Raw genomic sequence first — 24,992 nt, 5'->3', positions numbered from 1 at the left:
CAGAAGCTAGACCTGTTTCATTAACGGCAAGTGTTATAGTCTGCTGTTAAAAAAATCTTGTCTGGTACAATAAAATTGCATGGCTGTATGAAGACTTGTAAATGAAGATGTCAAGAGATGTTCATCTTAAAGACTCTGTACCTTCACCTCTAGCTCACCTTTTTGCAAAATGTGTTGATTTTTTGGTTAATGATTTCCTTCTCTTCCAAGGCAAGTTCTAGCATCTGTTTCTCATCTCTGCTGTCTAGCTCTAAATTCCAATGATAGAAATAAATGTTAACCAATCTATTTAGTTTAGACCAAATTGTAATGAATGAATGCCAAATTACACCTATTACAAAGGATAATAGTTTCCATTGCAGGGAATTGCTTATTCTCAGCATGAAATACCAAATAATGACAGAAGCATAAGATGATGTACATTACTAATTAAATGTTCAGATCTTTAGGAGCCCTGGATGGCTTGGGAGACTAGAAATGGGGAACACAGGATTTTACCTCTATGTCTCCAGTTTAAACCTAGCCAAAGTCAGTAGCAGCTAAAAGTCATTCCCCATGCCACAGCTCTTCACTGGCACATGTGAAACAAACTGATAATTTAATTCCTATTAAAACTAATCACTATTTACAGTAATTGGCAAACTTGTTGGCAGCCTCAGTAGTGAGACTATGGACTGAATGGGCAGGGATCCCGAACTATCCCCTTACTGAGAATGAGTGGGGTCCCAATACACCAGGATTTTTATCTGTGTGTTTGTTTTTAAAAATAAATTTATGGTAGATCAACAACTCCTGGAGACCAACATCCTCTATTTTACCAAAGGAAGAGGAAAAGCAAGGGCAGTGGCAGTCTAAGCTTTCCCACCAATTTATCTCATCCTTGATCTAGCGGCACCAAGGCCTAGTCTACACTACAGTTAGGTCGACTTAAGGATTTTACCTCAACCTAATTACGTCAGTGTACACGCTACAGCCTTGCTCTCACCAATGTAAGTGCCCTATTACACTGACATAATAACTCCACCTCCACGAGAGGTGCAGGGCTTATGTCGGTGTAGTTATGGCGATGTAGTGTCTGTGTAGACACTGCATCCCTTACATCATCTTTTGGCTGCCATTCGAAGTTCTCCCTGCTCTACATTCTGTTGTCTCTTGCTACTAATTTACTACCCATTAGTGTATGTAGTACCATCAGTGGCTACTTTCCTTATTTAGTGTGTGCATTACCTTACACCACGTACTCGAAATTTCACTTGCCAGTGTTGCACAATTACCAAATTTGTAAGCTCCATTCTTTGCATTTCTTCCTAGTCCTAATATTAATAATGGTATCATCAGCAATTTCTGCTACCTTACTTTCTCCCCCATCACCCACATCTTCCACAGCATGAGTCAATATGTTGAAAACCACTGGGCATAGTTTTGATTGTGGAATAACCATTTGTTTATTTCACTCCACATGAGAGTTCTCAAATATCTTCAAGGAACTAGTATTTCACATAAGGTTTGCTTATTGGTTGGTTAAATTGAAGCCTGACAATTCAGGGTTTGGGATTGAGCATCACTGAAGACATATGCAAAGCCCATAATTTAATAGATATCAATGAACCAAACACCAAAATCCAAATTTAAATTACAATGTCAAGTCTGACGTACTATAAATCACCCCCCCGCCAGCCCAAATAAATTAGCCTTACCTAAAATATGTCCCTAAGAAGAAAACTGTCATTAGCCCTATGAAACAAGGGCTGCAATCGTCTTAAAAAACAAATCTTTCTAGAATATTTTAGCTAAAGACAGCATTCACGTGACTTTGAATGTGTAATGTACATGACACTGGCCTGCTCTGCAAAGTTGATCACTCTGAGGCCTCAAGAGTAGGTGTGGTGGGGCTAAAGCAAAACGAAATGGGAGGATCTAGAAGGCTTTAATAGGGACATGGAGGACCCTCAGGAAAATGTATGTGCCTAGTGTACTGCTATCTGAGTGACTTGTTTCAAATTCTGGGTAATAAGGCACATCGCACCATAAAAAAGCTGCTTTGGGCAAACAGATGCATTTTACTTACTTGTACACATGGATTCTATCTCTTGAACTTCTCTTTCTGCCTCTTGTATTTCTTGAAATGCAGCTACAAGGGTGGATAAATGATTATGTCTTCTGCTCAGAGTACTTCGATCATACTCATTCATTGAGCCACTATTTAACAACTGGCCAACCCGCTGGTATTCTCCGTTTAAGGTCTCTAGATATTTTTCCACAGCTTCATGCTTCCACAGTGCTCTAAAATCCTGATGATATCTCCTTGACCAATCATTAAGTGACAGAGTAGGTTTAACTATTTTTAATAAATAATTGTGCCTAAAGATAGATAGTTCCATCATGTGACCTATCCTTTTAGCAAGAGGAGAGCAGTGATGGTGACAGCGATGAAAACTATTAGCAAGCAGACTTCTAAAAAGCCCAACGCCACCGTGAGGTTTCATCTCCGCTTTTACTGTTCACCACCTGAAATTTAAAACAGATACAATATGGGCCACTTTTTCATTGGCTTTTAAAAAAAAATTATTTTAAAATGCTAAATAGGGGCCAAATCCTGCTCTTAGTTGCATTTGGACAGTAGTAATGCAATTCCACCTTAGAGATGGAACCATCCCAAATTTAGGTCTGGACCACACTAGAAACTTTTACTGGCATAGCTATGTTGGTTAGCAGTGTGAAGAAAGTCACAACCCAATTAACGTAGCTATGCTGTAACATAACATAGCCGAAGCACAGACACAGTTATACCGGCAAAAGAGTCATTTTGTTATAGCTTATTTGATTTGGGGAACTGGTTTAAGCTATTATACTCGTAAAAGAACTTTCTTGCTGGTATAAGCTGCATCTACAGTTGGGGAGGTTGCTGGCATAGCTCTGCCAGTATATCTGTACCAGCAAATCCTTTCTAGTGCAGGCAAGGCCTTACACTAGTGTAACTGAAAGCAGAGCATGGCCATGAGCGTATTAGTAACACTGGCCCTGATCTTGCAAGATTAATTGGCAAGACTACTGACATGCATCAATGTTTGCAGGATTGGTGCCATTGCAACAATGCTACATAGCCTACTGTGCATATATTTCCAAATTAAATTTACAAATAATTTAATTTAATTAATTAAAATAATTTCAGTAAAAAAAAGTCTTACAATAATTTCAATAAATAAAAAAAAATCAGTCTTAAATACAACTAATTTGTCTGAACTATTCTACCGTGATGCAAGAACAGTAACATAGTATTTATTCCTTTTGGAAATTATGGCCATTGTTCAGGAAAAGGTCTTCATTGCTTCACCAGTTTGTACATTTCACATCACAGAATCTTTTCCAGTTTGTAACAGGAACTCCAGATGTTGTGGCCTATCAAGGTGCCTAAACCTGCATTCCATATTCACATGAATAATAATATAATAATAAAAATAATTTTAACCGCTGCAGTGGATTATAGGGGAAGAGATCCCCTCTCAGATAACCACATGCTAGGACTTTTCAGAGAAAGAAATCTGAAGAATTGCATTGCCTGAAGTGACAGGGTTTAGAGAGCAAACAGGGAACTCCCTCTCCCACCCTGCCTCAAGAAAGTAGGAAGAAGAAATAGTCACCGTCTCACTACAGAATAACCATGAAGGACAAAGTCTTCGTTTTTATTTCTGAAGGTCTGATTCTTTAACACCTTGCGTCAGTATTTACATCTGTGAAAAATGCTATCATTCTGCTATGGTAACATTTTACACCTACTTCTCAGAGGTGTGATTGACATAAAGTGCAAGGCTCAGAGAATGAGGGAAGGAACCTTCCCCCGCAACGGTCAAAATTCTCAAGACAGTTACAGAAGACCAATAGATTTGTTTTAAATAAATTCCATATTATTTATACTAATCTCAGTGGGAGTTCTTTGTCTCATCTTCTATTTTTTAAAACTTGTGGAGACAGAAATATTTTTACAATTAAATGCTTCAGGGTCATTTTCTTTTAACACCTCAGACACAGATGTGGGCAAGTAAGTATATGCCATATATGTCACAGTATGCCACTTTTAATTTCTTGATATCATGGTTTCTTTCAGGTCAGTAGCAGATATTTTTTGTTTACCTTCAGGCCTTTTATTAATACACCACTATAACTCTCTAATTCCATCCACTGTGTCAGTGAGCCTATCATGGCAAGAAGCAGAGTATTTCAAATTGTTGACCTAACGGTCAGTGTCACAGGCACTGAAGGAATCAGGAAGAATTCCTCCCACTATTCACAAGCTGGCTAGGTCCTGCTTAGCCCCTGGTACAAATTATAGCAACCTGAGGGCTGCTCTAATTGACACTTGGCTGCTGATAGCCCCAAAGGATTGTTCTACACATCGTTTTCCTTGCCCATATCTTGACATGCTTCTGTCAGAACAATGCACAATCAGGTCAGTCATCTACAGCCCCGGACTTAATTGCACAGCCCCAAATTTAGACTTCACTTAAAAAGATGCGATTCATTGATGTCAATAGAGTTTCACCTGCTTATGCCAGGTCAATTTGGTCCACAATTTTCTATATTGATTGAATTAACCGCATTATAAAAACAATATGAAACACCACTAAGAGAGGTTTCAGAGTAGCAGCCGTGTTAGTCTGTATTCGCAAAAAGAAAAGGAGTACTTGTGGCCCCTTAGAGACTAACAAATTTATTTGAGCATAAATTTTCGTGAGCTCACTTCATCACTTCACCACTAAGAGAGTCAGAGTACCTGATGTTCTGAAAAGCAGAAGTACTCAATAATTGTTTGTAATACAGCCTCACCTGAGCTCTTTGGAAATTAAAAACAAACAAAAAAGGTTATTTTATGATACTTAAACTACTGTGTGGTTCAGACAAACTGGGCAGGTGCATTGCCTAGAAATAAGTACACACAAATAATTAACCTTCTCTTAAATAGATGCTGTTAGATTAAATGTGTCCCAAAATGTAAGTATTTTGAAACCAAATTTTAAAAAACTTATGGCCAATATATTTGTTTCTATTAATTTTTTAAAATTTCAATTAAACAAATAAACATTCTCCTGCAATGTTTGCAATCAAAACACTGCAGGCTTGTAGTTAGTGCATCAGAACCAGAAAGTGAAACTGATGGTGAAAAAATTGAGATTGGACAGTGAAAATATACTAGTCAATCAGAGAGCTAATAAAAAACAAAGCAATAAGTAAACTAGATTTTAAAATGTCTTTCAGTTTTAATAATTAAAGGCACTATTAGTAACAAAAAAATGTAATTCTTAAAAATATTAGTTTTAACGTGATGATTTCAATTAAGGTTCATTTATTTCAACTTGAGTAATAACAACTTAAAACACAGCTATCCAAGGCTTTAGGTGCCCTAACACACAACTAACAATACAATTAAATCTCATCAGCATTAAAGTGATCAATTCAGCCAGCTAGATACTCCCTTCCACCCCTTCATCATTATAGGAATATATGATATTTGTAAAGCTGAAAAATATATTTGTTAAGTTAAAATCACTATGTAACTGAAATCCCAGATGCAGTTACAGTTAATTTTCCAGGTTTCAGAGTAGCAGCCGTGTTAGTCTGTATTCGCAAAAAGAAAAGGAGTACTTGTGGAATCTTAGAGACTAACAAATTTATTAGAGCATAAGCTTTCGTGAGCTACAGCTCACTTCATTGGATGCATTTGGTGGAAAAAACAGAGGGGAGATTGATATACACACACAGAGAACATGAAAGTGTGTGTATATCAATCTTCCCCTCTGTTTTTTCCACCAAATGCATCCGATGAAGTGAGCTGTAGCTCACGAAAGCTTATGCTCTAATAAATTTGTTAGTCTCTAAGGTGCCACAAGTACTCCTTTTCTTTTAGTTAATTTTCCAGTTAACCCCTTTGCTCTTTATTCTCCATGCCACCTTCCATACAGCAGCTCTCTTCCCAGGGCTAACATCCCATCTCTGCTAGAGGTGATGATGCCTTTGGAACCAAGGGCCCTCCTCAAGGGGTATTTTACCAACAAAAAATGGTAGCACAGAATTTTAAAATAAACTTGCTCAGAGAAGAACAGAGACAGTACCTTATAACATGCAGCCATTACAGAGAGGAAGAGAAAGGCTGAAAAAGAACTACCACTCCCAGCATTCTTGCTAAACACTACAGTTCCCAGAATGCCTCAGTCACAGAGCTATTAACCCCTTTTTTCATTATAAGCTTGAAAGGCAACACACTCATATATGGAGAATATGCAATTTCTAAAAATATTATTTATGTTTATTATTTACTTTTTATAATTTTATTTTATTTTATTGTGGCAGTGATCAAAAGCCCTCAGCCAAGGTCCTTATTGTGTAGCAGCTGGCACAACAATATAAATAAATCATTTGTGTGGAATTCAATATTGCCAGGTACAAATATTCAAAAAACATGAGTCAGGGCCTTAAAAATCATTAGATTGACTAAAAATCATGCATTTTCAAAGAATAATCAATTTCAGGTTTTTATTTGACTTGTTGGTTTATGGGTAGTGCAGCACAGGAATTTTTTGAGTAAACAGTTTTTCCATCAGAAACTGCCAGTTCTGGAAAGGGATTCAGCATACATTTGTATCTCACTGAATTTGTCCTCCTAAACCAGGGGCTGGCAAACTTTTTGGCCTGAGGGCCGCATCAGGTTTCTGAAATTAAATGGCGGGCCAGTTAGGGGAGGCTGTGCCTCCCCAAACAGCCAGGCATGGCCTGGCCCCTGCCCCCTATCCGACTCCCCTGCTTCTCGCCCCCTGACAGCCCCCGGAGACCCCTGCCCCATCCACCACCACCCCGCTCTCCATCTCCTGACCACCCCCGGACCCCCCGCCGCCCCATCCAACCCCCCCTCCTTCCTAACTGCCCCCCCCGGGCCTGACTGCCCCCAGGCCCCTCGCCCCTAATTGCCCCCTGCTCCTAACTGCCCCCCACCACCCCATTCAACCCCCCCTCCTTCCTGACTGCCCCCCCGGGACTCCTGCCCCTTCTGTCCCCTGCCACCCCATCCAACCCCTCCTCTCCTTCCTGACTGCCCCCCCAGGAGCCCTGCCCCCATTCAACCCCCGTTCCCCACCCTCTGACTGCCCCAACCTGTATCCAAGCCCTTGATCACCCCCCAAACTCCCCTGCCCTCTATCCAACCCCCTCACCCTGCTCCCTTACCGCGCTGCCTGGAGCACCAGTGGCTGGCAGCATGGCTGCACCAGGACAGACAGACAGCTGCATTGCGCTGCACAACACAGAGCACCAGGTCAGGCCAGGCTCTGCAGCCTAGCCGCCCAGAGTATTGCACTGCGCAGGGGCATGGCTGCGGGGGAGGGGCCGGGAGCCAGCCTCCTGGGCCAGGAGCTCAGGGGCTGGGCAGGACGGTCCCAGGGGCCGTAGTTTGCCCACCTCTACCCTAAACCCTACACTCATTGCAATATGCCTTAGACACTGATGATTTTAAATCATCAAATTATCTTCTCGCATTAAAATATTATTTAACGCTTAAAATCTTGGACAGGTAAATAACGGTTATTATTAAATTATATGAAAGTCACAAACAGCTCATGCACTCAAACGTAGATTACTAAACTGGCTTAAAAATTAGAAGTAATGCCAGTGGCAGCCAACAATAGTTACTTACATCTGACGATAGTAAACCTTTGATTAAAAGCGAACATGATTCATTTATTATTAAGCCTGGTTGACAAGGGGGAAAGTAGTATAAAAAAGGTAAACACTTTCTTTATGTAATATAAAAAGATGCCAGAACATGTTTAATAGATAATTATATATGGTGTCAATTAATTTTTCCATAGGCATTCATGAGCCCCAATTACTGTAAATGGAAATTAGACATGTACTAAAAGAAACATAGATCTCTGTATGCTTATATACCTTATAGCAGTGGTCCCCAAACGTTTCAGGGTTGCGCCCCCTTTACCATTGTCCACATCCCCCTGGGAGCCAGGTCCAAGAGCAAGGCCGCAGCTCCCGCGGGGGGAGACACAGACAGGGTTCTGGGTCTGGGAGCTGGGCAGAGCCAGAAACGAAATGGAGCCGCTGCGAGGGGCCAAGGCTGGGACTGAGGGCGAAAACGGAGCTGGGTGTGGGAGTGGGAGAAGGAGCAGAGCCATGGCTGGGATCCAAGGCTGGGGCCCGGGGCTCAGGTAGGGCAAGGGCTGGGAGCGGAGACATGGCCAGGCCATGGCCGGGTGTGGAGCCGAGGCCAGAGGCAGGGCCAGGAGCCAGAGGCACAGCTGAAGGCAGGGCCAGAGCAGAGCTGTGAGCAGGGCAGAGCTGGGTAGCACTCCCTCCCCAATCCCCATGAGGGCTGGCCCGGCCCCTGCCACGCCCTCTGAACGTTCCTTTGTGCCTCCCTAAGGGGCGCCCCCTACAGTTTGGGGACATTGCCTTACAGTCACAGTGAATTAGAGAACCCTTCTCTTTCTGCTGTTGTCTAGGCACTGACGTAAAGAGTTGTCTCACAACTTGTTCTGATTTGGTGGACTTCTGTGCCTCCGATGAGACCCACTGACATCAGTGAGGCTCCCCACAAACACAGGTGTATAGCCATACTTCATCATTTATACAGATACTGGTTTATGTTAATATGTTTTGAAATCAAATAATTCACCAGGCACAATTATAAGTTGGAAAAGAGGAGACTAAGGGGGATATGATCGAGGTATATAAAATAATGAATGATGTGGAGAAAGTGAGTAAGGAAAAGTTATTTACTTGTTCCCATAATATAAGAACTAGGGGCCACCAAATGAAATTAATGGGCAGCAGGTTTAAAACAATTAAAAGGAAGTTCTTCTTCACACAGAGCACAGTCAACCTGTGGAACTCCTTGCCTGAGGAGGTTTTGAAGGCTAGAACTATAACAGGGTTTAAAAGAGAACTACATAAATTCATGGAGGTTAAGTCCATTAATGGCTATTAGCCAGGATGGGTAAGGAATGGTGTCCCTAGCCTGTGTTTGTCAAAGGGTGGAGATGGATGGCAGGAGAGAGATCACTTGATCCTTACCTGTTAGGTTCACTCCCCCTGGGGCACCTGGCATTCGCCACTGTCAGCAGACAGGATACTGGGCTGGATGGACCTTTGGTCTGACCCAGTATGGCCATTCTTATGTTCTTATGTAAGTTTATTATCATTTATATATTGTTATAATACCGTTACCCCTCTTTGATCAGAGCAGTTAGCCAATATTCGGGGCCTTGTGGGTTGTTTCCATCGGGTGGAGATATTCATGATAGAATCAGGTATTATTTGATGCAATCCTGTTTATTTATAAAGAATGTGTACAAAGTCCAGTTTCTCTGAACACAGTAGGATCAAATGATAGGAGGTAATAGCCGGAGAGATCGGTTTTTGGCTTCTATGTCCGGGTGCCATTTAGGGTTGCCATTTAGGGTTGCTGGTTTTCAACTGGAAAGTCTGGTCAAAAAGGGGACCTGGTAACCCTAAATGGCAGCTGAACCTAAAGTCTGCTTACCAAGGGATGGGGGTAGGTGCTGAGTCCTTAACCCACACCAAACCCTGCTCAGCTGGGGCCGCCTCCTATCTGCAGGCAGGCTCCTTGAAATGATCCAGTGGGGGGGGGGTATGGGGAAGGAGGTGTGAACAATGGGGGTGGCTTGGGGAAAGAGGCAGAGCAGGGTGGGGCCTTGGTGAAATTGGCAGGGCAGGATAGGGTGTGCAGCCTTGAGATTCCCATTACCAACAATTCAAGAGGTTGCTTGCAACCCTAAACAAAATGCATTTAATTGTTCCCTCATTTAGCCAGAAGAGAAGATGGCTAGCATGTCCATCAGCTCCATAGATCAAAGATATGGGTTGATAACATGATTGGTGTATGCTGTAACATTAGTTTCCCAGACCTAAGAAAACCTCAAAAGCTTTGTCTTTCTCACCAACAGAAATTGGTCCAAAGAAGATATCACTTCATCCACCTTATCTCTCTAATATCCTGGGACCATCACGGCTACAACACTGCATACAATAATGGAAGATATTGAATTTTGCCATCTGAAATGGAAACTCCACAACATGAGCAGTGACACTGATTTTCCCAGACCTGAAGAAGAGCTCTGTATAAGCTCAAAAACTTGTCTCTCTCACCAACAGAAGTTGGTCCAATAATAAAATATTACTTCACACACCTTTTCTAACTAAATGCAGTAATTCTTGGAAAATGTTATTGTACATCTGACTTAAATGGTACCTGTCTCCAAGCTATTTTCAAAACATCACTTCATTGTTGGTAGTCAGTTAATGTAAACAGAGTTTACTAGCAATAAATGTTTTACTAGACATCTATATTATTAGAAAATAAATATTTATTTAAAACATTCCAAAATATATAGGGTATATATATATATATTAATAAATAATAATACTAAGGAACAGTAAAACATTATTGCAAATGGAACTGGTAGCATGGCCTATAGTTAACGTGGCTTAACATTTTCCATTGCAAGTCTCTGCTTTAAGTTGCTTATACCTTTGCCAAACTTTAACTGTTTGAGCTGAAATTTTGCTTGTGGGTGTCTGCCTAAGATTGAATTTTTGAACGTCTTTCCAAGAATGAGAGTAGGAAAAAATACATTGTTTTGTCCATATTAAATTTTTAAAAACATTTAATAGAGAAGCTCTAGTTATATAATTAAAAAAAGTAGCATAATGCATTCCCACAAATGGGCCTAATTAAAGTTCCATGGGCAATGTTAATTCTTCATTTACTAATTACTACTTTGTGTGATAAACTTTTCAACCTTAATATTCTTGTAACATAGTTATTTTGTATACAATTTGAGTTAAGTCTCTTTTCAAGCAATCTGAGGTAAAGGCATATGCTAAAAAAACAACAACAGTGGATCAAAAATGAAAAATAAAAGAAAGAAAAACAGGCTTTGAACTAAAATAAATCTAAATCCTAGTTCCTTATATGATGAAGTATATAGTTCCTTTAGCCCAGACTGTCAAAGGAATTTAAGTGCCTATTTCCCAAGGAAATGAATGGAAATTAGGAACCTAAATACCTTTGAGAATCTGGGCCTTTAAGACTCCAGGACAGAATGGTCCTTTTTTTGCACAATGGAGCAAGGTAAATAGCAGGTTCCCCCGTGGATCTGTCCTGGGACCTGTGCTCTTCAACAAATTCCTAAATGATCTGGAGAAGCGGGTGACCAGTGAGCTGGCAAAATTTGCGGACTATACAAAATTACTCAATATAGTTAAGTCCCAGGCAGACTGCGAAGAGTTACAATCAGATCTCACAAAACTGGGTGGCTGGGCAACAAAATGGCAGATAAATTCAATGTTGGTAAGTGCAAAGTAATGCACATTGGAAAACATATTCCCAATTATATATACAAAATTATGGGGTCTAATTTAGCTATTACCACTCAAGAAAGAGCTCTTGAAGTCATTGTGAGTAGTTCTCTGCTAATGTGCAATGACAGTCAAAAAAGCTAACAGAATGTTAGCAAACAATAGGAAAGGGACAGATAATAAGACATAAAATATCATAAAGTTGCTATACAAATCCATGGTACGCCCACTTTAAATACTGGTGTCCACTTTAAATACTGTGTGCAGTTTTGGTTGCGTCATCTCAAGCAACATATATTAGAATTGGAAATGGTACAGAGAAAAGCAGCAAAAATGATTAGGGGTGTGGAACAGCTGCCATATGAGGAGAGATTAAGAAGACTGTTATTGTTCATCTTAGAAAAGAGATAACTAGGAGGATATGATAGAGGTCTTTAAAATCATGAATGGTGTTGAAAAAGTGAATACAGAAGTGTTATTTACCCCTTCACGTAACACAAGAACCAGGGGTCACCCAATGAAATTAATACGCCACAGGTTTAAAACAAACATAAGGAAGTATTTCTTCACACAACACATTGTCACCCTGTGGAACTCATTGCCAGATGTTGTGAAGTTGTCAAAGTATAACAAGGTTCAAAAAAGAATGAGGTAAGTTCATGGAGGATTGGCTCCTCAGTGGCTATTACTCAAAATAGTCAGGGATGTAACCCCGCAATCTGGGTGTCCCTAAACCTCTGTCTGACAGAAGCTGGAACTGCATGACAGGGAATGGATCACGTGATAATTGCCCTGTTCTGTTAATTTCCTCTGAAATATCTTGCACTAGATGCTGCCTGACCCAGTATGGCCATTCTTATGTTCCTAATGACCTCCGACCAGCTGTTCCTCTTTTGCTATTTTTTTTTTGAGGGAGGTTGGGGTGTATGTGGAATGTAACTTGTGGAAATGAGGAAGAGCTGATTGAGTCATTTGGAGCTGGTGAAATTTGTTATCCCTCTAGGTGAGCATAAAAAGGTTGAGCTCACCTCCTATAGAGAATGTCTATGTGCTGAATAACTGTAGAGGGAAAGCATAGCCGTATGGCTTGCGCTGTGGTTGTTTCAAAGCAGTCTCTAAAAAGTATAATAAATAAAAATTCCCCAGGAAAGGGGAATTATTCATGTACGACCGGTTCATGATGTGTATCTTAATTCTCTTCTAGTTTTATACAAAATATACTCCATATTTTCTGCAATCCCTAGAAATGCACTCACTCCAAAATTCCCTCTTCTTCTCTCCAGACACAGAAATATACATAGCATAATCCTTCCCAGTCTTCAGATCCAGAGCCTGTAATGCCCCATTAGGGCATTAACCTAATGATGCAACCCTCTATGTTGACAGCCATATGTCAGAATGGACAGGTTAGCTATTTTGCCAGGATGCCAGGCTACTAATATGGTCTTTTGCCACTGCAGGCGAACATCAACTCTAACTCCTACTTTGGAATGGGGGTTGCAACCCCTGAGTGCAGGTGAGTAAGATTTTGTACTAGGGTGTGGAAAATGGAATTTTTTAGCCCATGGCCTAGTTCTTTGGAAAACTGTATTGATTATTACTGTGTTTGAAGTGTATGTCAAAGTATTCATCTTCTTTGACAAGTTAGAAAAAAATCATCTTTATATAGGAGATGCCAGCCAATGTAGTGAATTGTGGGTTTTATAGTTCTGTTTTTGAACGTTAATTTATGTAAAATTTACACAAAACCTCAAGAAGAGCTCTATGTAAGCTTGTCTTTCACCAACAGAAGCTGGTCCAATAAAAGACCTCAGCCACCTGGTCTCTCACAAAACATAAGAAGAGTCACTTTATCCTTCAGATGGTTCCCTTTCCCAGGAAAGTCTGAGAGACACTTGCATCTGTGATGCCACTGAAGTTACAGGCAATTCCTCACTCTACACCTTCAAGAGAAGCTACAGACTTCAAAGAGCAAAGTTCTCAATGTGGAAACAGGTAATTCTTAGGTTTCAGAGTAGCAGCCATGTTAGTCTGTATTCGCAAAAAGAAAAGGAGTACCTTTGGCACCTTAGAGACTAACAAATTTATTTGAGCATAAGCTTTTGTGGGCGCTGTAGCTCACGAAAGCTTATGCTCTAATAAATGTGTTAGTCTCTAAGGTGCCACAAGTACTCCTTTTCTTTTTAGGCAATTCTTATTATGTCATCAGCAGCAAGCCACTCAAGCCTCACACTTTACTTGGTAAAGGAACCACTGCCAGCCTAGGAACAAATACTAACTCTTAAAATATTTATGAGATGGCTAGGAAGCTTTACATAGCTAACATTTGATGTCAAACACTGAAAAATGAATGAATACATTAGATGACATCCAGAGGTTATAATCATAATTGTCTGATTACTAGCCTGCCATTCACTCCTTAAATTCCAGCCAGATCTTAGCAGCCACAAACTTGGTAGCGTGGAGACGAATGCATTGTATCTCTCTTTGAAAGTAGGTTTCAGAGTAGCAGCCGTGTTAGTCTGTATCTGCAAAAAGAAAAGGAGTACTTGTGGCACCTTAGAGACTAACAAATTTATTAGAGCATAAGCTTTCGTGAGCTACAGCTCACTTCATCGGATGCATCGGATCTTTGAAAGTAGGGATTCCTGGCTCTCAGATTATGTGGTTCTAGCACAAACAGTTCTTCAGAGAGTGGACGCTAAGGCAAAGAAGCGGGACGGTGGCAAGAGTGTAATCAGAAGAACGGGATTTTCCATCCTGTCACATCCCACAGGTACAGGTCAAACCCCGCCAATGCCCCCCTCCCCCGCAGCCAAACACCACGCTGCACTGCCCGCCCCAGGCCTCCACAGAGCCGCCAACCAGGCCTTGAACCTCACAGGGTCCTTTGACTTGCCCTGGGGTGTTGCCTTGTTGGGGGGGGAGGAAGGTTCCCCTCTAACCACGAGCGCTACAGACGGGGCGAGGCTGACCTCCGGAGGCACCAAATCCCAAGATTTCTAATAACATCGCGAGAGTTGGTGGCAAACCTGGGCGAGGCCAGACTCAGCCCTCTACCTCCTGGGATGCCTCCCTCCGCCGGGGGTCCAGGACTGGCAGCGGGGGCGCTGCTCCCCTCTCACCCGCGGGGTATAGAGCAGGGATCTGCGCGTGCGCCAAGGGGGATCCCAGCGGCCATTTTGCAGCGTCAGTTGGGAAGCGAGGCCTCCCCGGCAGCTGCGCACAAGGGCCGCGCTCGCTCGCTCGCTCGCGGTGGTTGAGGGGAGCCGGCCGGGCGGCGCAGGCCAATGAGTTAAACGGCCGCCGCCGCCTGGCACGAGCCGCGTCTTCTCCCCAGCGCCCGGGCTGCCCTAGCGCACCATGCCGTCCGTGCTGCTGCCGCCCAAGGAGAGCAACCTCTTCAAGCGGATCCTGGTCAGTCACCGCCCCGGCTCGGCCAGGCCCGCCCCGGCTCGGGACACCCGTCCTCTCCCAGCCCGTCAAGCCAGCTTCCCCCGGTGGCGCGGGAGCAGGTGCGAGGCCCTGGCCCCCTGCGCTGGGTAGCGGCGCTGGCTAGGCTGGAGCTCCCGCCGCCTCCGGGCTCTCGTCCGCTTCCTTCCTTTGTCTCGCGGGAGCCCAGGGCAGAGCAGGCCCGGCAGCCGCTTCTCATGAGGGGCCCGCCGGCCCCCGGAGCGGGAGGGAGCGGGGCCGCAGCAAACGGGCTGACGCGCCGCTGTTGTGCCCAGCCGCCTCCGCTCCCCGTGGCCGGGGCGCGCCTAACCGGGATGCAGGGTCCCCGGGGGACACTGGGAACGACAGACGGCTGCGAAGTCTGGAAACCAAATCTGAGACGCTTTCCCCTTTGCCCCCCCCCCTCCCTCCACGGAGGGTGGAAAGGAAAAGTTTCGGCTGGCTGGATCTGGGGTTTTGGCTTGGCCCATTTTAAACACACCGCTGAATTGTGAAAGCCTGGTCTGGGTTCAGATTTCAAACATCTGTAGAATTGGGGATGTCGGTTCAGGTGTGTGGCTAATGATAATATCTTGCACTTAAACAGCACGCTCAGCTCGAAGGAGGATCCCAAAGTACTTTACAAATGTAACCCATGTATAGGGGCTCTCGCCTCATCTCTGAAATGCAGCCATCTCTTGGATAGGCACGGACTAAAAACACGTGGTATAGAGGGATTAGTTTTAAGATATTAAAATGCAGGAAGATTTTTTCACTTAGCCACATGACTAGCCTAGTAAAGCAGAATTGGGTTCTCTGCAACATCATTAAAGGGGTTTTTTAACGTGTAAGTGGTCAGCCCAAAGACTGACTTTTCTTTCTTTCTTTCTTTCATCCATCAAGTGTTTAAACAGCCAGAGGTTTAATTTGTGTTATAAATGATCCATTTCTTGGGTCATCCATTGTAGTTTGTCTGAAATATTTTGTTGGTCTAGGTTATTTAAAAAAAATCCTTTAGGCTGTTCTGTGTAATAACTATTTCATGAAAGGTTTCAGAGTAGCAGCCGTGTTAGTCTGTATTCACAAAAAGAAAAGGAGAACTTGTGGCACCTTAGAGACTAACAAATTTATTTGAGCATAAGTGAACTGTAGCTCACGAAAGCTTATGCTCAAATAAATTTGTTAGTCTCTAAGGTGACACAAGTTCTCCTTTTCTATTTTATGAAAAACTCACTTGGTGCAGTTCCATGGGTGATAGTAATGAAGTTGTAGACTATGTCTACATAGGTGCTGGATGATGTGATTCCCATTTTGGGTAGACATTAGGGTTGTTAACTGTCTAATCAAATAAATCCAAACACTCTTACCCACCTCCCAGCCCTGCCCCTTCTCTGAGGCCCTGCCCCACTCACTCCATGCCTCCAGTCACTTGCTGTCCCCTATACTCACTCACTTTCACTGGGCTGGAGCAGGAGGTTGGGGGGGGAGGGTGCAAGCTCTGGGAGGGAGTTTGAGTGAGTTGCATCCGATGAAGTGAGCTGTAGCTCACGAAAGCTTATGCTCAGATAAATTTGTTAATCTCTAAGATGCCACAAATACTCCTTTTCTTTTTGAGTGTAAGAGTGGGCTCAGGGCTGGGCAGGACTTGGGGGTATGGACTCTGGGAGGGAGTTTGGGTGCAGGTGGGGGTTTGGGGTGCAGGCTCTGGGAGGGGTCTCAGGGCTGGGGCAGGGGGTTGGAGTGCCGGAGGTTGGGGTGCAGGAGGAGTTGGCTGGGAGGCTCTTACCTCAGGTGGCTCCTGGTCAGCAGCAGAACAGGGCTAAGGCAGGCTCCCTGCCTGCCCTTGCACCACTCCAGGAAGCAGCTGGCATGTCCCTGTGGCCTTGAGCAGGGAGGAGACCAGGGGGTTCTGTGCACTGTCTGTGTCTGCAGGCGCTGCCCCTGCAGCTCCCATTGGCTCAGTTCCTGACCAATGGGAGCTGCAGAGTTGGTGCTTGAGATGGGGGGGGCAGCATGTGCATACCCCCTGCCTTCCCTCTTCTTCTCCCGAATGGGCCGCAGGGATGTGCTGGCCACTTCCGGGAGTGGTGTGGGGCCAGCACAGGCAGGGAGCCTGTCTTAGCACTGCTGTATCGCCAGACTTTTAGCGGCCTAAGATCTCCCTGTTTGGCTTCACTAGCCTCCGGGAGATAGAGCCCAATTTTGAGAGACTCCTGGCGAAACCAGGAGGATTGGCAACCCTAGTAGACATGCATGTGCAAACTCTGTTGGAGCTAGCTCCTAAACATAGCTGTGTGGCTGTGGCAGCACAGGCTGCAGTTCAGGCTAGCCACCAGAGTACAGACTGCATATGCAGGGTTCTACTTGCTCAGCTAGCCTGAGCCTCATACTGCTGTGTCCAGACTTACTTTTAGGCACAAAAGCTAGCTCTGCTCAAGCATATATGTCTCCATGAACTGGGAATCCCACCTCCCAGCTGCTGTATAGACATACCCCTAGTGTGAACAAAGCTCCAGGAGTTTTAAATTACCTTTCAGAGTAGCAGCCATGTTAGTCTGTATTCGCAAAAAGAAAAGGAGTACTTGTGGCACCTTAGAGACTAACAAATTTATTACAGCATTAATAAATACTAATAAATTACCCTGTCATCTATACCTGCTCAGAGGAGGTCCACATGTCATGGTGGTAAAACTACTGGCAACCACTGGTTCGTTATTTGCTCCTAGAGCATCTGTCTTGCTACTACTGGTGTTAACAATAGTGAGGATTTTTTTTTTTTTTAGGGATAAGTTGAATTTAGGGAAGGCCAGAGTGCTTAAGAAGAACACAAATCTAAGTGTCTAAGCTCAGATGTGTGCTGTTGATGTGTACTGGCAGGTGTGTCTTGATTGTTTTCTCTTGTTGGCTTTGGGCAGCATTTAGATTTGAAAATTTAATAGTGCTTAATAGCAATTTGCTGCTTACTGTATGGTTATGGTATGCATCTTACTAAGTAATCTAGCACTCCCCTTGATCTCTTTGCTATAAATAAATGACTAATATTAGAACAGTTAAGTGATTATTCTTACTAGGAGCAAACAAGTTCATAGTAGCAGTCACTTCCCAATATATCTTGTATAATTAACATTATCAGTTTATAGAATTTTTAGGCAAGTGCATTTTAGGCAAATTACCACCATTTTATCTTCAAATGTCTAATTATAGATAATCAGATAAAAATAATGTGGTAGTTGAGTGAGGATGAATGTTTACCCTTTGTGAAAGGTGAGTTGACGATCTACATAGAGATTAATAACTGATTACTTCCTGAATTCTTATCCACGTGATCTTAATGTAGTGATGGAAAAAAATCAAGTTTTAAAATTTCTCAGTGTTTGTTTTTCTGTTTTATCCTTGCAGTTATTCCCAACTAATTCCCTGAAGTATTAATGTCTGCATAGCTTATATTTTGTACCTTTTGTTAATTGGCTTTATTTTAGTATATGCCTAGAAAAAATGTGTATGTGGTGTTAAAAAATATTCTTACAGGGTATCTTGGTCATTATTCTTAATTGCTCTGTTTGTGCTAGTAGTAAGTGTGGATTTTATCCTAAGCTGCTGCTTTTGGTATATGGGCTTTTTGGTTTAGGTCTACATGTTTCTTCTCAAATTCCCTCCTGACCTCTATCTTGTATATTACCTGCAATAGCTTGCTACATTGTATAGTTGGAGTTCCATTTTCTGGAGGATATATCTTTGGCTCAAATAACATCCTTGAACCTTGTCATTTAACTATACTACATTGTGTCCTTGTCTTCATACTTCCTTTATTTCTGCATACATATTTCTTCTGCAACTCTGCTCATAGGGTACTTGAGAATACCAGGGTCTAGGATTGCACATGTGAGTATCCAAAAGCATTTGGTCAGTTGATGGATCAAATAGTGTCAATTGTCAGGTTATTTTAACGCACTAATTTATTAGTACAGTAACAAACCAAAAAAGAGCAAGACATTATGGTCTCCAGTAAGCATAACCCGAGATACTTGCTTATGCATAATTACAAAAAGTTATTTAACTGCATTATTTTAACAGAGAAAAATGTGAAACACAATGAAATGAGGTTCTGAAAGAATGGTATCATGATGCAATCAAAAAAAGTAAGCCAGTACCTACATCAGGGCATTCTTGCTAGAGTATTTGATGGAACTCAAATAATAGCTGGTCAGTTGACATTTAACCAGTTAGAATTTTGGGTTCTTCACTTGACCTGTGATTGATTAGTTATTTATTTTTTGCTGTTTTGTTACTGCTTCCTCTTTTCTCTTTTTTTTAATCCCCTAAAGTTTCATTTCACAGTATTATTTTTTGGTAGGATTCCTTTTCACATACTGCATCACAATCATAGCTATGTAATGGTTCAACTATGGTTACTACTTGAACTAATTCCTGCGTTACCTAGGCACAAGGGCTTGTCTACTTTGGGAAATTTTATCAGCATTGCTATACCAGTATAGTTATCAGTGTAACTTACCATGTGGATGCTAAAATTTGCAATAATAGTGGCCTTTTTTCAGTTTAGTTTAACTTGCTTCAAAAGGGAATTAATTTAAACCTAAAAAGGCCACTGTTGTAAATAATAGTCCACTTGGAACTATACCAATATAATTATAGCAATTAATTTTTCTATGTAGACAAGCCTTAAGGGGAAAAACTATTACTTTGTATGCTGTAGAATTGTATAAAGAAGCAGTTGTTTAAATGTTGAGAAATTGCTGAAACTTGTCAGGTGGTGACTTTGTCCAAAGTCCACTATTAGTTTTATTAGATACATTCTGTTCCAAAAAAATTGAAATTCTGCACACAATATTTTAAAGTTCTGCAAATGTTATTTGTCAAATAAATGTGGAGGCTCCAGCATGGCATTGGGGAGCCCAGGCCGTTGGCTGCACAGAGGTGGGATATTACTGTGCAGCTCATCGGGGTGGTTCTGAGTGCGGGGGAGGGGGACACTTGGCGTGAGGGTCTGGGTATGAGTGGGTCTGGATGCACTGTGGATGGGGGAGCAGCTTCTTGTACAGCGATCACTCCTCCTGCAGCTGAAGAGCAATGAGTCCAGGAGTGGGGGAGTTTGTAGAGCTTCCTGCAGTAGGGGGAAAAATATGGGGGTGGGTCGGTTTGACTTGGCCCTGGATGCAGGGGAAGAGGAAGTACTGTCCTCCCCCAGGCCAGCCAGAACTAGCAGCTGAGCCCAGTGCAGGGTAGGAGCCACCAGCTGGGTCTTCCCCAGTCCTGCCTCCTGCCCCACAGTGATTTACCTCTCAGCTAGCTGCCCTGAGCACCCAAAACATACTGCTGGGGAGGGTTGCATGACCGCTCTTGTGGCTTCCCCTTGCTTCCCCATCAAAGTTATTTTTCTGTGGGGAAGCAAAGAAATCGGCAGGGGACATAAATTCTGGGCATTTGCCGTGGTGCAGAATTTCCCAAGGAGTAACTAGTTGCCCCTCTGATCTCCCCCCCAACTTTGTGCACTCAATAGTTTTCTGATCAGGATATTGATACCTTGTCTCTCATAATTGCAGCCTCTAATGTGCACTCGGTGATCCAGTGTCTTAAGTACTAATGTGCTCTAATTTTTTTCAGTTTTAGTGTTAATCTAGTGCCCACAATACTGGTAGGCACTCTAAAAGTGTGTGTAAATTAAATTCAGAATTTAGTCTTAATTAGGACTTGTCTACACAGAACAGCAGTGTGTACTATGGGATGTGATTTCTAAAGCACACAAATATTGTACATTAATTAATTGGTCCAGGTAGAAAGTACTAGGAAATATTTAGTTTGCACCAGTAGGGTACATAGGCCTTTAATGTTTCTTATTTAGAAAACAGTATTTATTGTAGCTTTTTTAAAAAAGTGTATTTTAGGACTTCTTTTAGATAAGAATGTTAATACTGTTTCTTTTGGGATTCTGTTATTTGGCTGACTCGTGAGAATCACTGGGTAATCTCTTAAAATTCTTTTTTAGTATATACTGCATTCACTTGGAATTCATGCTCTAATGAATCACGCATCAGAAAGTGGATTTGTTTTGCAGCCCAGTTAAACTGAAATCATAATGGCTACATAAATCTCTCTGCATGGTCACTTATTACAATAATTTGTCAATGGCTTTGAATTTTTTTTTTTCATTTTTACTTGGTTATATACGAAGCACATCTTCAAGTTTCATCAAATGTTTTAGCTTAATATTCTTGTTTAACTGCCTTATAGGTATTGCCTACCAATAAATGAGTCTTTTATCAGCCTAAAAGCACAAATTATTATAGACTATTATTTTCTCTGAAGTTGCTAAAACATGTCATTAAGTTACCACGGTATTATAGAAATATTATATGTGTTAATAGGAATTAACAGCTAGTATTTAAAGCTGCACCGTGCAATGCATGTTTGTAGAATAACTTTTTGACATGATAAATTTGCATGTGATACTTGGTTTAATGTTAGTGATGGCATGGAGAAATTGGATTACTTTGTTTAAGTTCAATAGTAATCCTACACTGGTGTGATTACTATTTTGCAAGATGAATGAATCAAATAGTTGAGATGGCGGTGTTAGTTTGGGGCTTGTGGTGATCAAGGACAGTAACAATTCACAGATGTGAATGTGCTTCAGCCATAGCCCATTTGGGGTGATCGCTCGTCAGCTTATTAGTCTGTGTGTAGATTTTTTTTTTAAAACTTTTAATGTTTTCTGTGTAGTATTTACCTTAAGCACTTCCCATGCAAGCCTATTTTATTCTATGTGGCACCTTATAACTGGGGGCAGTCACACTTAATTAACCATCTGAGAAAGTAAGCAGGCCTACTTGGGCAGCCTGTCTTTCCTAAGAATAATGTAGCCAAAGTACATTTAGCCTGGAAATACTCTGGTCAGAAGGGAGAGAGACACATATCTCCACCTAAGGGAGGTGATGGGTAAGGGAACCTGAGTGGGTGCTCTTTCTATCCCATAGAGGGGGAATACAGATGCTGTTGCCCTGCACTGTGGCAATGACCATGCTGTTCTGATTCGTAACTACACTGGGAAATGTTGCTCTCATTGGCAGGGCCATTTCACTTGCAGTATAATTCTTGCTAATGTGTTGGGGCAGGATGGTAGATGGGAAGCATAGCGTGCATGCTCTTTATGTGACTATACTTTTAATGCGTCAGCCCTATTTTGAACACTAAGAAATAAGTCAGCCTTTTAACCACTTAAAATTACCAGTGTTAATCTTATGCTTGCTTTGAGTTATCAGAGTGCATAAATAACTTGAAAAAAATCTAACTTCTGTTAGAATGGGTGAAGCTTAAAAATCTTCCTTTTTTAATGAATTTTATACAAGCTCATTTATTCAGGCGTGGAACACTATTTCATAATAGTGCAACTGCAAGCACTTACAGCTGGCAGTGTGAAACAGCCATGAGTTTCGGGTTCTCAATTTAAAATTGTGTTTTCAACCAATTGTTTGACAAACAGTTTGTCTTCTGTCAATTTGCAGTTAGAGTAGAAAAAATGTTACTTGTTTTTATATCTTGCTGGTTTTCTGATGTAATATCTAAGATCCTTATCCTGCAAAGAAGTGCACATGTGCATAACTCCGCACACATTATCCACACTCCATTACCCAATGGATGAGTAAAACTGCACACATTCACAAGTATCATGCAAAAAAGTGGAACTATTCTCATGCTGCTTCCTTGCTTTTAAAAAAGCAGTATCTGTGCAAGTAATAAAGATGTGACTTTCGTGGACTTGGTGTATACAGAATACCACTCTTAATACCTGATGAAGTTTCAAATTCAAACAATGTCATCCAGTTTTTAAAAGTTGAAGTTATTCCAGCATTTAACAAACGTAACAAGCACTGCCAATGTAGTTAGTTAGGTAGAATTCAGTATACAGTGTATATATTTTACTAAATGTTGTCTCCTAAAGTCTAATCACCATTTTCTATAATGTTTGATAGACACACATCTGAAACATACACTACTAAACAAGTGCTCTGTAAAGCAAGTTCTACTTGTAAATTGTCATTTCATGTGGGAACTTCTAAATATTTGTCATGTCAGTACGCTAATGTTTCTGCATTGTCTATGAACAGTATGTATTTGTGACTAGAGTATAAGCATTCAGCACAGCTAAATGGCCTCTAAGCACTTGCAGCCAGGAGAAGCTTCCAGAAAAAAGATATGGTGGTTAAAAAGTGGTTTGGAAGTTTTTGACAGAATTGTTTCTAAGTCTCTGCAGGTTTGAACAGGTTTCCTCTTTCACTGAAATTTCATTAACTAGAAACTAATTGAGGGTTATTTCCTACCACTTCGATATGTTTGTATTGGCTCTGGCTTTTTTTCTATTTCTGGGTAATAATCTCTGCTTTCTGGTTTTAGACTCTCCACTTCTAGCCTTAGCCATACTATGCTTTGTTTCAAATTGTCAGTATTATGCAATAGCATGAGGTCTATGAGAATTAAATACATAGGCCATAGAGACACTAGCTTGGAATCTAGCCAGTTGAAGAAGTGGACTAAAGTATAATATGCCCCTCTACTGGCTTTTGTGTCTTAGTATCATTTTCCTTTTCAAAATGTTTGTATACTCTGTTACTGTTTGAAAGACCCACTCATTCCAAGAAACTCACTATACAGAAAGTGCTACAGGATTCTCAAAGGAAACTGAAAGTAGATTACCATGTTATCTTTCAGTTACAGGTGACTTAAATACTACCCACTAATATTTTTATTGGTGATGTCCCTTTAACTCAAGGGTACAGTATATAAACTTATTTGTCCAACTTAAAGGTAGCTGAACTTGTCTGGGTGCCTTTTTTTTTTTCTGGAATTTTGACAGTCATCTGGCATGTCACTGTTTACACAGGATGTCAGTGCTCGGACAGAAGGGCTCACTAATTAAGTGCAGGCTGGTCAATGCAGATATCAGGTTAGCCTCTTGAGTAGCTTCAGGATTAGAATTGAGCTGAGTGTCTAGTTGGTAAGATTCGGTGGTCTGTCGCTCTTTCAAAACAATGTAGCAAAACTACTTATTTTTCATCATTTCACTTTATTTCCATTAATTGGCATCTAAACGTATTGAAAGTTTCATCTGGTCACATCATCATATTGAGCCAGATGTGTATAATTTCATATATGCTTTGCAGCTTGTTCATAGCAGAAGACTATCTGAAATGGTTGACTGACTTCTGGTAAACTCCAGTTGTTCAAGAAAGGTGGTTCTTGCAGTGCATCTTTGACTTCTACATAGAGTGCTTCTGCTGACATGCATGGGCTGAAATTGTGGAAAAGCAGCATCACTTGCCCCATAACCTCAGCCGTGCAGAACACAATGCCATCCACCTCCGCAAACTACTTTGACATCATAATCAAAAGGCTGACAAAGGAGGTGCTGTCGTCATCATGAATAGGTCGGAATATGAACAAGAGGCTGCTAGGCAGCTCTCCAACACCACTTTCTACAAGCCATTACCCTCTGATCCCACTGAGGGTTACCAGAAGAAACTACAGCATTTGCTCAAGAAACTCCCTGAAAAAGCACAAGAACAAATCTGCACAGACACACACCCCTGGAACCCCAAACTGGGGTATTCTGCTACCCAAGATCCATAAAACTGGAAATCCTGGACACCACATCATCTCAGGCCTTGGCGCCCTGACAGCAGGATTGTCTGGCTATGTAGACTCCCTCCTCAGGCCCTACGCTACCAGCACTCCCAGCTATCTTCGAGACACCACTGACTTCCTGAGGAAACTACAATCCATTGGTGATCTTCATGAAAACACCATCCTAGCCACTATGGATGTAGAAGCCCTCTACACCAACGTTCCACACACAGATGGACTACAAGCCGTCAGGAATAGTATCCCCGATAATGTCACTGCAAACCTGGTGGCTGAACTTTGACTTTGTCCTCACCCATAACTATTTCACATTTGGGGACAATGTATACCTTCAAAGCAGCGGCACTGCTATGGGTACCCTCATGGCCCCATAGTATGCCAACATTTTTATGGCTGACTTAGAACAACGCTTCCTCAGCTCTTGTCCCCTAATGCCCCTACTCTACTTGCGCTACATTGATGACATCTTCATCATCCGGACCCATGGAAAAGAAGCCCTTAACACACCTACCAATGTGATATATGCC

General features: G+C 41.9%; 2 protein-coding genes across 17 annotated transcripts in view; one reads left to right on the top strand and one right to left on the bottom strand.

Annotated features, from left to right (window-relative positions):
- Window positions 1–14,550, bottom strand: part of MTRF1 (mitochondrial translation release factor 1) — a 28,725-nt gene extending 14,175 nt beyond the window's left edge. For 2 of the 9 annotated variants that reach the window (XM_043504561.1, XM_043504563.1), the window contains exons 1-3: window positions 13,189–13,317; window positions 2,069–2,508; window positions 159–250 (exon numbers count right to left, since the gene is read on the bottom strand). In XM_043504561.1, coding sequence (XP_043360496.1) covers window positions 159–250; window positions 2,069–2,486 — 510 coding nt within the window. In that variant the 5' untranslated portion in view covers window positions 2,487–2,508; window positions 13,189–13,317. Of the gene's footprint in view, window positions 1–158; window positions 251–2,068; window positions 2,509–5,574; window positions 5,612–5,900; window positions 6,661–13,188; window positions 13,318–13,784; window positions 13,908–14,354 lie in introns of those variants that run through there. The other 7 variants (XM_038386919.2, XM_038386922.2, XM_043504564.1 and 4 more) reach the window with 7 other exon arrangements.
- Window positions 14,551–14,653: 103 nt separating this feature from the next.
- NAA16 (N-alpha-acetyltransferase 16, NatA auxiliary subunit) overlaps window positions 14,654–24,992 on the top strand; it is a 104,664-nt gene continuing 94,325 nt past the window's right edge. For 7 of the 8 annotated variants that reach the window (XR_006277744.1, XR_006277742.1, XR_005290562.2 and 4 more), the window contains exon 1: window positions 14,654–14,796. Coding sequence is in view for 5 of the 8 variants with exons in the window: in XM_038386774.2 (XP_038242702.1) it covers window positions 14,743–14,796 (54 nt within the window). In the remaining 3 variants the exon portion in view is untranslated. Of the gene's footprint in view, window positions 14,797–15,355; window positions 15,383–24,992 lie in introns of those variants that run through there. The other variant, XM_043504545.1, reaches the window with a different exon arrangement.

Source organism: Dermochelys coriacea, chromosome 1, assembly GCF_009764565.3.
Source record: "Dermochelys coriacea isolate rDerCor1 chromosome 1, rDerCor1.pri.v4, whole genome shotgun sequence".
Classification (NCBI taxonomy): domain Eukaryota; kingdom Metazoa; phylum Chordata; order Testudines; family Dermochelyidae; genus Dermochelys; species Dermochelys coriacea.
This window is presented reverse-complemented; position numbering and strand designations above follow the sequence as displayed.